General features: G+C 37.8%; 1 protein-coding gene across 11 annotated transcripts in view; it reads right to left on the reverse strand.

The window, feature by feature from the left end:
* The window catches only part of DMD (dystrophin), a 1,281,342-nt gene that overhangs the window by 633,931 nt on the left and 629,309 nt on the right, over nucleotides 1–18,102 (reverse strand). For all 11 annotated transcript variants that reach the window (XM_065627016.1, XM_065627025.1, XM_065626998.1 and 8 more), the window contains one exon: nucleotides 3,631–3,803. In XM_065627016.1, the coding sequence (XP_065483088.1) occupies nucleotides 3,631–3,803 (173 nt within the window). The remainder of the gene's footprint in view (nucleotides 1–3,630; nucleotides 3,804–18,102) is intronic.

Below are 18,102 nucleotides of genomic sequence, written 5' to 3' on the forward strand. Positions count from 1 at the left end.
GTCAATATCCTGATGAGAGAAACAAGGTCTTCCACAGGTGGTAAGTTGATAAGATAAATAGTTATATAAGACAATAATTTAAAACCTTTTTTCTATTATCTATTGAATAATATTTTTTTCCCAAATATTACATGTGTTTTCATTGAAGACATATAGGGACCTGGTATTAGTGCCACTTCCTAAATAGTTACGATTAATATAAAAAAACAGTATCTAAGGCTGCTGCGAAGAAGGTAGACTATTGTCAAATTCTGTTACAAGGACAGGAAAAACTGACTGGTTATTCTTACTGGCATTGTAACATAACTCTACCTTACAAAATTCAGATTGTATTACCTTAATGTGACTATTGGAAAAGATAACATAGAAATTTAGTACCATGAGAGCAAAAGCTGAAGTTATAAATGAAATAGTAAATTACTCCCTAGCTCACAAAAGACAAATGAAGTCACTGCTGCTGTCTTCTGGAGTTTGCTTGGCACTCAGAAAACTAAAACCAAAGAAAGAAATTTCACTTGGTATAAGATGGTGTGACCTCTGTGTATCTGTTGGAAATGCAACCAGTTACCATATTCTGAAATTAATTTGTGCAGAGGAGAAACTCAGTCCTATTAAAGAAGCCAGACTCATAAAGTTATTTGAGTAGTTACCATCATAATGAGTTTCTGTCAAACTGGCATGCACTCTGCTGTAAAATAAACTAAAAATATATTTTGATTTCTAACTAAAAAGAATGAACTGTAAATATAATTACAAAGTATCTAGATATGAATCAGGACTTCCAGGAAATCTATTTCACACAAAATAATTCAACATGAAAGTTTCTATTGCTTTCTAGGTCTCTGCTAGTAACTACAGGGATGGAAAAAGTTGCTTTCTTCTTCCATCTATCATAGTGAGAGTTGACCTTGCATTTACTCTAAATAATAATTTCCATGTTATCACAACCATTTCATTTCCTAAAACAAATATTCAGAAACGAACATAATATAGTATATTTGTTTATGTAACCTTTTAAGCATGGAATACTCACATTCACTTATATACAACCCCTTGAAAGCCAGACAAGAGCTCCAATAATAATTCCAAAACTGTCCTAAAACATCATCATCAATAGCGTATCTCACAAACACAGCTTCATTCATGTCTCAAGGGAAGACTTACACTGATACTTTCACCCCTAACAGACACAAACTGCTAGAGGCAGAACGCTCTAAGGCCATATTGTCTCCCTTCACCTCCCTAACATTCATGTGCAGTCCAAAGGCACCTCACAAAACTGCAGAAGCTACAGGGATCATCTCAGAGTTCAAATGAAAACACCGAAGCTGTGACACAGTAAGACTGACACCACAAACAAAAGATGTAAAAGAGAAAGAAAAAGAAAGCCGTGCAGTTCCAGACAGCAGTCAAGCTTATCATCACCTTGAGTTGCTGTCTGTCATACTAAAACAGGATGACTCCCCCGGGCAAATGCCAGCTTGAGCATAATCATACTTTACACTTCTCTAGCGCCTTTATCTGATGACTTCAAAATACTCGACCAATATTAATTCATTTCACCTCAGAATACTTTTTGCTACTGGCTAAATATCACTACAGTCTAAATAAGGGACAACGAAGTGGCAGTGCTGATGGTCCAAGCTTTCAGCTAACAGTAAGTCGCTCTCCTTGCTATGCACCAGTAGTAGAAGATGCACATGGGGAGATTCCAAAGGTTTCCCAGAGCTTGGTCTACTATACCAGCAAGAGGTTGGGCAAAGCTACACCCTGGGAAAAGCACACCACCAAATATCCCCAGTTTTTATTATTTGTGTGAGCAGCTTGGCTCCAGCAACGTAGCCTTCTTAACTTAGCCTTCATTCTTTTACGTGGCATCACGAGAAACAGAAGCAGCTTTCTTACCACAACAGGGTCAGGCTTACTATTTTTCTAAAAAAAGTACTGTGCATGGAAGAATCTGAAAACCTTAGCAGATTATAAATCTGTCTCAGTTTCTTACACTTCAAATGTTGAGACAAAACTGAGATGACATGAAGATTACAGAATTTTTTACTATGATTCTCTCTGATTATTTTTTTTTTTAAACTTCCTCTCTCTCCAGCAACATAAAATCAAAGATAGTGACTGGCTGACAGTGGAAATAATACGTCTGTACAAATCTGCAAAGTGACAGTTGTTGACCAATATTTCTAAATAAAGAAAACACAAAAGTTAACAAGGCTTGGATTGCAGGACAGATCAGTGCAGCTTAAGCCCACAGGAAGTATTTTTTTTTTCTTGTAGTCACTGCTTACATATTTAGGTTTATATCTCTTCTTTCTATACAATGTAATAACTATTGGGACATTAAGTTAATTCTTTCAGAACAATTATAATGGTTTTAAGAACAGTTTCTGAGATACGGAATATTTCTAAACATATATGTAGTGTAAAAAAGGATATTCTAGCAAATTTCATTATATTGTCTTTGGAGTAGCATATGAAATTAGACATTTTGGCATTGTCTGAAGATCCAATTCTGTAAAATTCCAATGAATGGACAATTTCAATGAATTGAACTTGTCATATAGATAGGGGGTTTTGTTATCAGATTAATAGTTTACATTCTCAGCAGAATTATCAAGGATTTTTCTGTGGTAATTTAATAAATGCTTGAAACCATGACTTTTTATTTAAGGCAAAAGCTATTTGTTAACTCTTAAATTACTCATAGTGAAAAAAAATGTATTCCATATATCATAGAAATTTTGGTATCACCACCAGTGACATCTGATCTATAATTTAATTAAAAAAAAACCAACAACAACAAACAAAACCCAAAACCCAAAACAAAATTTAAAAAAAAAAAAGAGAGAGGAAGTAGGAACCTGGTAGTTTATTGCATAATGCCAAAAAAATTAAAAATCAGGTATCTACTACAGAGTATAAATATATTACTGGATTGCTAGTCTCAGTTGTGTTACTAACATGAGCCATGGCTGAATTAATAAAATAGGTTTGGCTACATTTTGCATCATAATACGATTCCCAGATTACAAACACCATAAATAATATACAAGGAAAAAAATAATAAGTATTATATGATATCGTAGGAGATCGCAGCATTATTTATTATTGTTTTAATTCCTTTCTGTACTTTTGATTGTCGTGTCTTGCTGTATAATGTCTCATATACAGACTTATAAAAAGATGACACTGGATTTAGAGGTGCTAACAACTCTAGCTGTGCTCCTTAGATAAAGTGAGAACTGCTCCTTGAATTAGTAAATCCTCTACAATCAAAAGGGATTTTACTCAGATGCAGATTTTTAAATCATTAGTACAGGTACAAAAGAGTAAATGCCTAATACTAATCTCAGGGTAAAGGTATGCCACTTATTATGATGTAGGAATATGTATGCAATATCATGCCAGATTTTGGTCTAATGCAAATTATTTTCAATTTTACAAAAATGCTCATAAATTAAATTACAATTCCCTAGAAACATTCTATGCTTAGTTACAAGAAAATATTGTTTCTGACTTTAGAAGGTACTTCCACAAAAAGAAGACCAGGAAACAATCACCAACAGTAAGCCAAATACTAATGGATGCCATCAGAAATAACAAGTTTTACAAGTTACTTACGCCTGTCGGTCCCTATAGATCTTGTTAACTTTTTCCCACTGGAAATCAAGCTGAGTCAGCTTTTCTTCTATACTTGCTGCTTCCTTTGGTGTAGTGTTTTGCAAAACCGGTATCTTCTTGTTGTGAATAATGTCTATTTGACCCAGCAGCCTCCCCAGGCTATCTTTGATGCTCTGCAATATCAAGATTTTAGAAAAGACAAAACATTTTTTTAATAAATTCAAAAAATACTCATAAGCAAAAGTGAGTGTGTGTCAGGAAAATGCTAATTAAACAAAACAGTATAGAATAGACTATTTCAGTTGGAAGGGACCTAGAAGGATCATCTAGTCCAACTGCTGACTAATTCAGGACTGGCAAAGTTAGAGCACAATATTAAGGGCATTGTCCAAATATGTCTTAAACACTGATAGGCTTGGGGCATCAACCACCTCTCTGGGAAGCCCATTCCAATGTTTGACCACCCTCCCAGTAAAGAACTCTTCCTAATGTCCAGTCTAAACCTCCCCTGGTGAAGCTTTGAACCATTCTGATGCATCCCTTCACAGGATATCAGGGAGAAGAGCTCAGCACGTCCCTCTCTACTTCCCCTTCTCAGGAAGCTGTAGAGAGCTACAAGGTCACCCCTCAGTCTCCTTTTCTCCAAACTAGACAACTTAGCCACTCCTCACAAGACATTCCTTCCAGCCCTTTCTCCAGCTTTGTTGTCCAACTCTGTTGCTCACATCTGGATGCAATCAAGGACTTCCGCATCCTTCTTAGATTGTGGTGCCCAGAACTGCACAGAGTGTTCAAGGCGAGGCTGCACCAACAATAAATACAGCAGGAGAATCACCTCTTTTTAGCCAGCTGGTTATGCTGTGTTTGATGCCCCCCAGGATGCAGTTTGCCCTCTTGGCTGCCAGGGCACAGGCTGCTGACTCAGACCGAGCTGCTGTCAACCAGCACCCCCAGGTTCCCTTCCGTGGAGCTGCTCTCCAGCCACTCCTCTCCCTGTTTATATGTGTGCTTGGCACTACTCTGTCCTAGGTGCAGAATCCACCATTTTGACTTGTTAAGTTTCACCCTGTTAATCATAGCCCACTCCTCCAAGCTATTCCTCTGCAAGGCTCCATGTCCCTCAAGAGAGTCAACAACAGCTTTGACAATAGTCACAGTTTTGCAATAACTGGGTAACAATGACTGAATGTCCATCCTTTCTTTGAAGACTTAATAAACTATTAATATATCTGAGAAAGGTGATGGCTGGAGGGGAAGCAAAGTACTATGGACCTGAGTCAATCATTAATTCCTCTGTGCAAAGGTTACATCTGTTTTAACCCTATTCTTAAGAAAGCAGAAAAAAGTCCCATTTTCCAGACTCATGTTTAAGCATTTCTCTTTAATTATTTTGCTGATTATTCTTCTCTTTTATACTTGTTTTCGGCAGATATTAAACAGTTATCAAAGTAGCAGCACAAAAAAAATAGTTTATCAGATTGGTTTTGCCTGATTTTGCCTTTTGCTGGATATTCACAAGTCAACATTTACCATTCTCCAAGCCATCAGTTCATTGTTGTTTCAGAGAAGGACAAAATACTTCACAGTACGCCTTCCTAACTGCACAATGCCATGTGTTAGAAGACCAAAAAGAAGAAAAATTGAATTTAGTCTGGACTTTTAACATCTTTAAAATGTGTGAAAGCATTTTAAACTCCATATGTTCTCAGTGACCACTAATTATCCATGTATCAATCCATTCAGCTTCATGACTGAATTATACAGGTTTTCTTTTTGCTCTTTAATGCAATACATAAATATACTCTTTATTTCTATTCTGTGAACTAGGTAGTGTTCAACCTCTCTCTTTCTACTAAATCTTTTAGAATAATTTGAATGACTGAATTTGTTAGAAAACCCAATGCTGAGAAAGGTATTGTCATAAAATGTGTGGTGACTTAAGGATAAGAGCATTGAATGTAACAAAAAGTAATCAGCAAGACTTTCTGCTTGTGAATCAAGACTCATGTAATGACATCCTCAAGCAGAGCACTTCTTGTCACATTTCAGTCTACTATCCAAGCACGCATAATTTGGTATTTCTGTGACTTCCTTGCTCTTTATCAGAAAGACAATACAAATATTTTTTCGAATCAACCAAAAAAGCTTGAGTTACATAAACTTACCATTCAGTTCCACAAGTATAAAAAACCAGGGAAACAAATGCAGGTTTTGGATGAAAAACATGTCTTTTATGCAACTAATTTATACAGCTGTCATTTCTTTACAGTCTTACTAACATACATCATATGTAGCTTTACCAGTGAGGAAATACAAGCAAAACAAATGTTTCTGAAATGCACTTAATCGTTAATTCTTTACATTTTCATTTCCATGCCTTGTACGTCTTTCAACTTCAATGCAACAAGGCACCTGATACTTGTACTGTTCTGGGGAGTTTGTTTTTCCCTCTGTGGTATTTGTGTTTAGAAGGAAAATGTTCTCTCCCAGACTAGTCAAGACATCAACGTAAAGCAAAAACAAATCACAATTACACATCTCCTTTGGCCAAACAATTATCTTTTTCCCAGTAAAATGAAGTACTTTATTTTGAAAAGCTATGGCCATGGTTCCTTACAATGGTGAACTTTACGCTGCACCTCTTGCTGCCTCAACGAGATGCAGCTAGGCATGAAAGAATTCAAATGTTGTGGATTGAGGACTCCATCAATCTGTTTTAAGTCTAAATTGGGACTTATTTCACCAAAGTCCTAAAGGTAAGATTTTCTCCTTCTCTCTAATGAAAGTTTAACAACTCTGAAATTTGTGCATTTGAAACAACAACTTTGATGATGTAAATAAAGCTCACAAAAATTTGTACCAAACAAAACAAAGGATCCAATATACCACTGAGCCACTAAAAATCTCAGAGAATTCTTGAGATAGGTATATTCAAATAGCAGTGTAAAGATAAATGTCTCCTTACTCCATTCAGTGTCATAATATTAAGCCATTTCTTAGCATTCCTGCTTTTCCATTAATTCTGAATACAGGCATGCACTTGTCTCACTGAAACTGCTGCGCAGAGAAAGGAATATTCTCCAGATAAATATCTATAGCCATATTCAGATTTAGCATTAAATCATAGAAGCATTTTGGTTGGAAGAGACCCTCAAGATCATCAAGTCCAACTGTTAACATAACTCAGGCACTAAACCATGTCCCTAAGAACCTCATCTATACATCTTTTGAATACCTTCAGGGATGGTGAGTCAGCCGCTTCACTGGGCAGCTTGTTCCAGTGCTTTACAAACCTTTTTGTGAAAAAATTTTTCCCAATATCCAATCTCAACCTTCCCTGGGGCAACCTGAGGCCATTTACTCTCATCCTATCACTTGTTATTTGGGAGAAGAGACCACCACCCTCCACGCTACAACCTCCTTTCATGTAGTTGTAGAGAGTGATAAGGTCTCCCCTCAGCCTCCTTTTCTCCAGGCTGAACAGCCCCAGTTCCCTCAGCCGCTCCTCGTCAGACTTGTGCTCCTTCAGAGCTCTGCTGCCCTTCTCTGAACTCTCTCCAGCACCTCAATGTCTTACTTGTAGTGAGGGGCCCAAAACTGAACACAGAATTTGAGGTGCAGCCTTCACCAGTGCTTAGTACAGATGATCACTTCCCTAGTCCTGCTGGCCACACTATTCCTGATACAAGCCAGGCTGCTGTTGGCCTTCTTGGCCACCTGGGCACACTGTTGGCTCATGTTCAGCCAGCTGTCCACCAACACCCCCAGATCCCTTTCCTGCCAGGCAGCTTTCCAGCCACTCTTTCCCGAGCCTGTAGCGCTGCCTGGGGTTGTTGGGACCCAAGTGCAGGACCCGGCACTTGGCCTTGTTGAACCTCATAAAATTTGCCTCAGCCCATTGATCTAGCCTTTCCAGATCCCTCTGTAGCGTCTTCCTACCCTCAAGCAGATCAACACTCCCACACATGTACTAGTTTGGGTTAGAAGGGACCTTTAAAGGTCATCTATTCCAACCCCCTTGCAATGACCAGGGACATCTTCAACTAGATCAGGTTGCTTAAAACCCCATCCAGCTTGATCTTGAACAATTCCAGTGATGGGGCATCCACAACTTCTGTGGGCAACTTTTCTCCAGCCAGTTCTTCAAACTCCCTACATTTCAAATACCACTACCTGCAACCCTTCTACTGTCTTTTCATCCCTTATTTCTTCTGAAATACATAAGCATCAGAATGAATACTGAGAACTTGTGGCTGAGAACTTACCAGATCAACTGATCAAAGACTCTTAGTCTCATTTAACACAAAAATATTCTTCAGTTGCTGCACACAACTCAGCAGCAACTTTGTTCCAGAGATAAGGGAAAATGCTGATTTGACAGAGTTAGGAGAAGTACAAATTGCTAGTTCGTGTATGAGAAGCTCTTTCACACAACCAGCACTTTTGAAAGGAGGTAGAGATCAAAGGATGTTGTGTTATTTTGCAGTAAGCAGCAAAATAACGAGTGGAAAAAAGCCATAGAAAAAAAAGAAAAAGAAAATTGCCTCCTAACACCTTGCCACAGTCTGGTTAAACTCTGTAGCTAGAATCTGGTGGTTCTATTTCACCATGCATTAAAAAAACCCAAAACAAACCAAACCAAAACCAACACAGATTTGCCTTTCCTTCATTTGTGAAGAGTAGGCATCAAATTTGAAGAAATACAGGAGAGATTTTGGAGGGTAAAATGTACCAGAAATAGAAGAAAAAAGAGCATTAGCATGAATGGACTTTTCCTTGATCTGTTGCCATTCATGTCATGGCAAATGAGTCCCTCAGCCATTTTTTTCACATGGATTCAGATAGAGATGGCAAGTCAGCACTGAACATCTGTGTATTATTTCCCCATATGAGTTAAGGAATAAGAATGCTGTAGTTATTTTGATACTACAGAATTCCAGTCTACATGCACGCTATCCAGTGGAGTTATTAAAGAAAATAAAAGCTGCACTAAGCATTGACAAGCACAATATTTCATCACATTGTTTTCCCTTTCCTTCATCTCCACTAAAAATTATCTCAGACATATAGCCTGGGTTTGTTAATACAAATGAAGAGTATTAGTTTCAGCCAGAGACAGAAACACAGCTAGACAATTCAATTTTTGAGAGACAAAAAACCAAACCAAACCAAACCAACCAACCAACCAAAAGTATCATAGAATCATTTTGGTTAGAAGAGACCCTCAAGATCATCAAGTCCAACCATAACCTAACTCTGGCACTAAACCATGTCCCTAAGAGCCTCATTTGCATGCCTTTTAAATGCCTTCATTGATGGTGACTCAACCACTTCCCTGGGCAGCCTGTTCCAGGGCTTCACAACCCGTTCCATGAAGAAATTTTTTCCAATATCTAATCTGAACCTTCCCTGGTGCAACTTTAGGCTATTTCCTCTTGTCCTATCATTTGCTACTCCAGAGAAGAGACCAACCCCCTCCACGCTACAACCTCCTTTCAGGTAGTTGTAGAGAGTGATAGGGTCTCCCCTCAGCCTCCTTTTCTCCAGGCTAAACAGCCTCAGTTGCCTCAGCTGCTCCTCGTCAGACTTGTGCTCCAGACCCCTCACCAGCTTCATTTTCATTACAACTAGAGAAAAAAAGATAACTTTGCTTGTTCAGTGCCTTTCTGCTCACCTAAGTCAAAGGGCAAGCATCTAATTCACATGCCAACATATTACAAAAAAGATTAAATAGTCCAATCCTGTAAACTTCTGCTCATTGGAATAATCTCAGCTATACAAGCTGAAGTTCAGAGAACATTATTGTGATATCATCTTCTACAGCTTGTTGCTTTTCTTTGCAATACTTTAAAGGCAACAACATTTCAAATAATACATTTTGAGACGACATTTATGATATTATATCATGAAGAGGAAACTATTTGAAAAGTCTAGCAATCACAAATTATAACAATTTAAATGTAGTTTAAAGGGCAGTTTTGCTTCTGAAAACTTCACATCAAGATTTTACTTTTCATCTTTAAGGTTTACTAGTATTACTGAATAGAAGATGAGGAGGTATATTCCTTTCTAACAGTTCTTTGTCAGAGATAATGACACCTGAACTTTGCAGCCTAGATATAACACTAAATTAAAAACAAAATCACAGCTCTAGTTCGCTTTATTAAATTTTTGTGGGTTTGTGTTCAATTTTTTGATGGAATTCACTTTTAAAATATTCTACACATCTTAATTAAGATTGTGTTGATTATTTTAATTTTAACTATCCTACAATTCTTGAGCTAAATCAGTCATAAAATGAATAGTGCTATGCTTAGTATTTAGTAAATAGAGTAGAAACAAACATGAACTAAGCCAGATGCACAAAGTCGATCAAATTATAAAGTTGAGTGGCTTGAAGAATCTGCTACCTCACATTTCTACTCATTCTTCCAACATATGATCTCAGGAAAATTTTCCAACTCTAAATCTGTTAATTTACATGTTTTTGCACAAAGTAAATAAAGTAAGAAACTGAAATTCAGTAAAGTACATTGTAGAATTATGTAAGAAAAAAGGTATTTTAAATCTGAAAATTACTATGACAAATTCAGAAAGGCCTGTTTATTTTAACCTTAATATACCAAGGAAGATATGGAAGAAACTTTAACAGGTACTACTCAAGAGAAGTGAGAAGTAAGCCATCAGTTTTTTAAATACCATGATAAGGCATATATTACCAGTAAATCAAAAGTTAAATGTTGATAGTGACAGCAGATTTTTCCACATTACTGCTATTACCACAGCAATGAAATTCTAGAAAATTTGAATTATTTTATTTCCTTTCTCTGGCATAGGAATTTAAGTGACCTACCAAGAAATCTATTTCATGTCATAGACCTTAGTGTTTATGTATGTTATCCAGCTAACTAGAAAATTATGTTCTAAACATATGTTTGGAAAAAACTCCCCAAGCTTAGAATTCCACATATTCAAAACGTGGAAAAGACAAAAACTCAAAAGTTTTGCATGTCAGTATTTACATTTCCTGTCTTTTCATTTCATTTTACTTCTGAACCCAGAAACCATTCCCTGGAGAAATCACCAGGAAAAAAAGCCTGAGCCCTAAAATCCCAGATGGAGCATGCTGAGGTTCTGAGATTTACTTGTGTATGTATATTTTGGTCACTGCTAGGAGGTGCAGGAGAACTGAGTAAACTGCAGGGAGAAAATCTTTAACAGCAAATATGAAAACAACGATGTAGCAGAAGGGGTGTCAAGATTGGACATTAATTTCAGTGGGATGGCAAAATGCATAAACCTGGTACAAAAATTACACTGTGTCAAATTTCACATCCCTGGGAAACAACAGTTGAACAAAGTGTATCTCTTCACGGTTTTTGGTTAAACTTGGAAAACAATGTGTTTTTTACACTATCCATGTTTCCTAGAATGAAATAAACAAGTTTCCTGAAATCTATACAAATTAAACGAAAGAAATGTAAGGCAGACATTCAGCAAAGGAAATTTCAGCTCTATTGATTCAAATATACCATAGTTTTTAAAGTTTGGGTTTTATATACAGAGTAGCACATAGCTTCAGTAATGTCTATTTCCTTTCATAAACAATGAGTCACTCTCGTTTTAAACAAATATCCACTTTTGTCAGTGTTATTAAAAAAAACCTGATGAATTACTTTCTTTGTCATGACACAAATTATTTTTACCTCTCAAAAAATATCATCAATGTATTCTCTTCTCATGTAGGTCTAGTTTACATGGATCTGACTTTTATTTTGCCCTTCTCTGACTATTTTCTAATTATTTTTATACTTTCAAAATATTTAATATTCTTTTAAAATTAAACATAGTAAATACCACAAAGCTTACTGAGAAAGTGTTCTATTCTGAATATCATTTTTTAACTTTTACTATAGAACAACAGCTGCTTTCTGGATAAAAATGAACACTGAGAAAATATTTTGAAGCTAAAATTCAGTCCACAATGAACTGAATTATCCAAGACTCTTAGTGTCAGGGTAACTGAACTCATTCCTTTAACTATGGCTTATATTCTACCTGTTTGCCACCAGTTTCCTATTGTTGCTCTGCTCCATTTTTTAGTGCTGCTGAATATTTTTTTTGATGTTAATTATTTTTTCCTGGCTTTAATCAAGCTAAAGTGTAATTTTCAATTTGTTCCAATTTACTTCATACTCTACCCAAACATTTCATGAAACAATACTTCATGAAACAATACTACTTTTCATGCAGATTTTAAGTCTTACCCTACTAGTAACCTTCTTCCATGTATACTCTTTGGTATACAATGAAGTTGCTGCAGAGACGTGTGTAGCTACTAGGCTGAAGCTTTTAGTCTTAGAAAGCCACCATAAACTGGACAGACTTCATGGACAGTTTGATCTAATCTGAAGCTCTCTCCAGTCCACGAGAAGAGAGGTTTTCTCTTTCCTCCCTTTCTTTAAGTTCTACATTCTAATACAGGTGTTGTGTGGATGTTGGCTTGACTTCTAACTCTGCAGCTCCTAATTTTTCTTAATAAAGAAACTTTAAAGATATCGGTGTAAACTATACCTACTAATTCATCTTTTTTTCAACATTTATGAATCCTTCTGATTCTATTAATGGATTATAATTTTTTAAAAAAACCACATCATCCACATAATCTTATGTCTAGAAAACATGTTCTACAATTCTGTTGTAATGTTTTAAAATTTAAAATCAGGATTTTAGAACCATAGGTATAGCAGAGTGTACTGCTATATTATCACTAGTACTAATATGAAGTGATAGGGAGATAGTGATAATTATCCAAATCATTTTCTCCTTCAAATGACTTGAGAAATATTTTAAAAACAACAAGCACTTAAGACAAAATCTAAATGCTTCTTTAAGTGACAAAATGTGGTTGTCAATTTATAACCAATTAAAGTGATTGCACTGTATTTACAATTTTGTAAAATATAACAATGAAAGTCCTTACGAAAAATGTGCCATGAATGCTCTGAAATAATTGCATACAACCTCCCCACCCCCAACCAAAAGAAAAAAAAATACTCTGGGTTCCTAAAGCTCTGGGGCTGCAAACAATACATATGTTATTCTTTGACAAAACAGGAAAAGGAATGTTCCATAAAGCCCCTTAAGACTAGTAATTTGCATCCATAGGTCCTGAGAAATGTGACTTACATTTAGCCCACTAAATGAAACACTTATAAATAAAAGGAGAATGCCAGAGGTCTTGTCTCTGGGATCATTCACAAAAAGCAACATGCTTCCTCCCTTGTCAGCAATCCATCACCCAAAGCAAAGGCTGGCTGGGTCTGTCTCACTACTCAACAAACCTCGTTTGACTTTCCCAGCATAATGTCTCACACTCAGTGTTCCTTACTCAGGTCTACTTAAACCTTGGTTTTATAGAACAAGGCCACAGATAATTAACGTATTCGATGTCATTAATCTGAATGTAAGATATATCAGCATCTGAAAACATAAAATGCCTCCGAGATTATATCCCTTGAATATAAAGGAGGCAGCATCTTCACAAAACCTCATCCATGACTAAAATTTTGCATATTTAAAGAACAGGGGAAAATGTAATGAAATGTTAAATCTGCCAGGACACACTTAAGCACTCAAGCAGCATTATTTTCAGTAGGTCTCAATATGAGCTCATCTCATCCACCCAAGAAGGCACTTCTTGTGTTTGACATGTGTAAGCAAATGAAGAGTAATATATATGCCTACATATATTGAAATAGTATGTGTTTTTTACAAAGTAGATAAATTTTCTAAATATTAAAAATACTACAGAATTGATAACTGGCATATCCTTAAGTGTTTAGAATTAGTGGTCTATGAACAGACATATAATTTCTGATCCATATGTCAGCTTTCTGCTTTTGTTTAGACCAGAGCTGCTATTAAGATAATACAGCTGACCTTCTATAAATGAAATACACTACTGGATGGCATTAGAATGCCAAAAAAAAAAAAAAAAAAAAAAGAGATCACGTATACGTGTATATATGCGTATGCACAAACCCATATATATCACACACATACCCCATCTACCTTTCATGTTTCATCCTCAACCATATAGTTATCAATGCTGCCTTGGGAGATTTTGTATTATAACATGGCTAACAGAACTGCACAAAGCTTTAAGTTTTAAGAAAAAAGAATAACAGAAAATCATTAGCAGCCAAAGTGACAGTAGCCTTTGGGGAATGATCCATCTTGTTGCTCTTGAAAAGAGAAAACAGCGCTAGAGACTTGAACACTGGTTCATTTTCACTATCTGGAATTTGTCTTTATCTGCCAGAGAAGAGCAACGTTCTGTTAAAATTCAGTTCCTTGGCTATTTGTGTACAAATCAGCTACCAAGCACTGCATTACTGACAGATCTAGTCGGAGAGTGCATTTGATTACACTCAGTTCTAAGTTATGCGTAACTGGGTTTTACTGAGCTGCAGCAGAAAACCACTCTGAATATCACATTAGGTGATATTTCCTTATAAGAATCACTGATACAGGCCAAATATGGATCCCAATGTGCAAAATTGAAAAAAAAAAATTTGGCCATCCAAACATATGTAGAATGATACTTTATAATTATGTGAATAGCATATTTGTTACAGTACTACAGCCTTTTGTACTAACATGAAATCGAGCAACATCACAGCTTGTACTAATCATGAGTGGCTGGAAAATTTCCCCAAAGTACTTATAATTTTAAAATCTGTATAGAACTATGAGTTACAATATCTAGCATAGGTATTATGGGTTTAATATACCATTTTGAAAGGGGATTCTGGCTGCCAGAATCATGGAAGTGTAATGTTTACAGCAAAATCCCTGCATCCTGAAATAAGACACAGTAGAAAACTGTGAAAAGAAAGTACTCTATGTGTCAGTAGATGAAAGAAAATCATTACCAACTAAAGGGAAAAAGTGGAGAAAAAAAAATAACCAGACAATGAAAATATCTCTATTTAAAAAAACACCAACAGCAAACAACCCAATTTTTAATGAACTAAATAAAAAGCCTACTGGAAGTACACAAGATGAACTAGAAAAAGAACTCTTAGAGTGATTATGCAAGTTACATATATAAGAAACCTCTTTCTTAGAGAGCCAGATGGCTTTCCATATTAAAACTATTACATCATTGAAAAATATTGTAGCTAAATGTATAATTATATTCTACAATACAATGTTCGCCCTAAAATTAAGAAGATTAAAGAAAAAAGAAAAAGAAATGCCTGATATGGATATGCCCTACTACAGGTTTTCAGCATTAGTTATATAAAGAAAGTGGCCTCCAGAAAATAAGTTTTGAATTCGTAGTTAATATAAGTAATGACCAAGCACAATGATGCCGTGACTATGACCTCAATTCTTAATGCGAAATTCTACGAACACTTTATCACATATGGCTAGAAATGCACATAAGACCTTCTAAATTTCAGGTAGACTGTTGCATTTTAGAACACTCATTTTTGCTCTGTGTCAGCAAACAGAAATATGTTAGCTTTAATTTTCAAATTAATGTATTTATTTCAGCAGGTACATCTCCCACCAAATAAACTGAGCTTGAACAAGACAAGTATCTTGCATGAGATAATCATCACACAGGAAAACTTTGGCTTAGTATGAGCAATATAACTTGATTTTCTAAAACCAGATGAAGTTGAATATATGCAGATTTGTACATTCATTTAACTTTTAGGAAGCATTTGGAACATCCAATGCAAGTAAGGATAATTAGCTAAATTCTGAAAGCATTTTATCCCTACACTTGATTATGTAATGAAATCCATCGTAATTACAACCAATTCTATATGGGGAACTCAAAGATAATGAACTCCATCAATATGAACATCATCAACACTAGACAGAAGTACCATACTGTTTGTGCTTATAACAAAATTTGTCCTATTTGAGAGTATATTGTTAAGCCCAGTTTACTAACCCTTCAATCTATGAACCATGATTTTCCATACAATCAACTGGAGTTTCATCTTTGACAGAACTATAATATTTAAATTGTTTGTTAAATACTGTGAGGATGGTGATGAACAAAAACAGAGGTACTGTATGTCCTAATACTTAGAAGAGCTTGTAGCAGGATAATGGAAACATTGCAATAGCTGACTTTATGAGATAAAGAGACAAGATCCAGTTTCTGAAGCAGTAAAGGTGGAGGGCTGCCTTGGTTGCAGCGACCATGAGATGGTGGAGTTCAGAATCTCATGTGGTGGGAGCAGAATACCGAGCAGAATTGCAACCCTGGACTTCAGCAGGGCCAACTTTGGCCTGTTCAAACAATTGCTGGAGGAAATTCCGTGGGCAAGGCTGCCTGAAGGTAAAGGGGCCCAAGATAGTTGGTTAACATTCAGGCACTGCTTCTACCAAGCTCAAGATCAAAGCATCCCAACGCGCAGGAAGTCAAGGAAGGGAGCCAGGAGACCTGCGTGGTTAAACAGGGAACTGCTAGGCAAACTCAAGTGGAAGAGGAGGGTTTACAAATCATGGAAGGAGAGGCTGGCCACTTGGGAAGAATATAAGGCTGTTGTCAGAGGATGTAGGGAGGCAATTGTCAGAGGATGTAGGGAGGCAACTAGGAAAGCTAAGGCCTCCTTAGAGTTAAACCTGGCAAGAGGGGTCAAGGATGACAGAAAGAGCTTCTTCAAATACATGGCAGATAAAACTAACACCAGAGGCAATGTAGGCCCACTGATGAATGGGGTGGGTGCCCTGGTGACAGAAGATACAGAGAAGGCAGAATTACTGAATGCCTTCTTTGTCTCTGTCTACTCTGCCGGAGGCTGTCCTGAGGAGCCCCGTACCCCTGAGGCCCCAGAGGAAGGCAGGGCAATGGAGGAGTTTGCCTCAGTTGATGAGGACTGGGTTAGGGACCAGTTAAGCAATCTGGACATCCATAAATCCATGGGTCCAGATGGGATGCACCCACGGGTGCTGAGGGAGCTGGCTGAAGTCATTGCTGGACCACTCTCCATCATCTTTGCCAAGTCTTGGGAAACAGGAGAGGTGCCTGAGGACCAGAAGAAAGCAAATGTCACTCCGGTCTTCAAAAAGGGCAAGAAGGAAGACCCGGGCAACTATAGACCGGTCAGCCTCACCTCCATCCCTGGGAAAGTGATGGAACACCTTATACTTGGTGCCATCTTAAGACATATCAAGGATAAGAGGGTCATCAGGGGCAGTCAACATGGCTTCACCAAGGGGAAGTCGTGTTTGACCAACCTCATAGCCTTTTATGAAGACGTAACAAGGTGGATTGACAATGGCAGAGCAGTGGATGTGGTCTTCCTTGACTTCAGCAAAGCATTTGACACCATCTCCCACAGCATCCTCACGGCAAAACTGAGGAAGTGTGGACTGGATGATCGGGTAGTGAGGTGGACCGCAAACTGGCTGAAGGAGAGAAGCCAGAGAGTCGTGGTCAATGGGGCGGAGTCTGGTTGGAGGCCTGTATCTAGTGGAGTGCCTCAAGGGTCAGTTCTGGGACCAGTATTATTCAATATATTCATCAACAACTTGGATGAGGGAAATGAGTGTACTATCAGCAAGTTTGCTGATGACACCAAGCTGGGAGGAGTGGCTGACACGCCAGAAGGCTGTGCTGCCATCCAGCAAGATCTGGACAGGCTGGAGAGTTGGGCGGGGAAAAATTTAATGAAATATAACAAGGGAAAATGTAGAGTCTTGCATCTGGGCAGGAACAACCCCAGGTTCCAGTATAGGTTGGGGAATGACCTTTTAGAGAGCAGTGTAGGGGAAAGGGACCTGGGGGTCCTGGTGGACAGCAGGATGACCAGGAGCCAGCATTGTGCCCTTGTGGCCAAGAAGGCCAATGGCATCCTGGGGTGTATTAGAAGAGGGGTGGTTAGTAGGTCGAGAGAGGTTCTCCTTCCCCTCTACTCTGCCCTGGTGAGACCTCATCTGGAATATTGTGTCCAGTTCTGGGCCCCTCAGTTCAAGAAGGACAGGGAACTGCTGGAGAGAGTCCAGCGCAGGGCCACAAAGATGATTAAGGGAGTGGAGCATCTCCCTTATGAGGAAAGGCTGAGGGAGCTGGGTCTCTTTAGCTTGGAGAAGAGGAGACTGAGGGGTGACCTCATTAATGTTTATAAATATATAAAGGGTGGGTGTCACGAGGATGGAGCCAGGCTCTTCTCAGTGACGACCAACAGTAAGACAAGGGGTAATGGGTTCAAGCTGGAACACAAGAGGTTCCACTTATATGTGAGAAGAAACTTCTTCTCAGTGAGGGTGACGGAACACTGGAACAGGCTGCCCAGGGAGGTTGTGGATTCTCCTTCTCTGGAGACATTCAAAACCCGCCTGGACGCCTTCCTGTGTAACCTCACCTAGGTGTTCCTGCTCCGGCAGGGGGATTGGACTAGATGATCTTTTGAGGTCCCTTCCAATCCCTAACATTCTGTG

This window comes from Caloenas nicobarica, chromosome 1, assembly GCF_036013445.1.
Source record: "Caloenas nicobarica isolate bCalNic1 chromosome 1, bCalNic1.hap1, whole genome shotgun sequence".
Classification (NCBI taxonomy): domain Eukaryota; kingdom Metazoa; phylum Chordata; class Aves; order Columbiformes; family Columbidae; genus Caloenas; species Caloenas nicobarica.